The sequence below is a fragment of the Nannospalax galili genome, unplaced genomic scaffold, assembly GCF_000622305.1.
Source record: "Nannospalax galili isolate Female #2095 unplaced genomic scaffold, S.galili_v1.0 scaffold511, whole genome shotgun sequence".
NCBI lineage: Eukaryota > Metazoa > Chordata > Mammalia > Rodentia > Spalacidae > Nannospalax > Nannospalax galili.
Genome location: NW_008331831.1, coordinates 2000536 through 2001041, shown reverse-complemented (window position 1 = coordinate 2001041; position 506 = coordinate 2000536). Strand labels below are relative to the sequence as shown.

Below are 506 nucleotides of genomic sequence, written 5' to 3'. Positions count from 1 at the left end.
TTTTTTTTTTTTTTTTTGGTCTTTTTGAAGCAGGGTCTCCCTGTAGCTCCATCTGTCCTGGAACTCACTATATGTACCAGGCTGGCCTTGAACTCACAGAGATCCACCTGCCTCTGCCTCCCAAGTGCTGGGACTACAGGCATGGGCCACCATGCCTGGCTCTTCCTTTTTGATAGATTTAAAATATAAGTACTTCTAAGATGGAATTTGGTTTAGAGGTGGTTATGAACCTAATTTCATTTAGTATTATGGTCTTAGAATAAATTTCATTTCTTAAAAAAGATACATATGTTTTCTCATAAAAATTTGTAATTTCTACATATTCATTCGTTGTATAGTTTCTACATTAAAGGACCAGTTGGAAGACTTGAAGAAAGTAAGTCAGAACTCACAGCTTGCTAATGAGAAGCTGATGCAATTGCAAAAACAGGTAAATTTTTCTGTGAGGTTCCTTTTTAAAAAACTACAGTTAATTAAAGTGTTACCATGTTTTTATCAAAATTCTT

The 506-nt window shown here is 34.8% G+C and overlaps 1 protein-coding gene across 3 annotated transcripts in view; it reads left to right on the top strand.

Annotated features, from left to right (window-relative positions):
* Positions 1-506, top strand: part of Rock1 (Rho associated coiled-coil containing protein kinase 1) — a 155306-nt gene that overhangs the window by 99494 nt on the left and 55306 nt on the right. For all 3 annotated transcript variants that reach the window (XM_008826963.2, XM_017796569.2, XM_029560558.1), the window contains one exon: positions 339-430. In XM_008826963.2, coding sequence (XP_008825185.2) covers positions 339-430 — 92 coding nt within the window. The remainder of the gene's footprint in view (positions 1-338; positions 431-506) is intronic.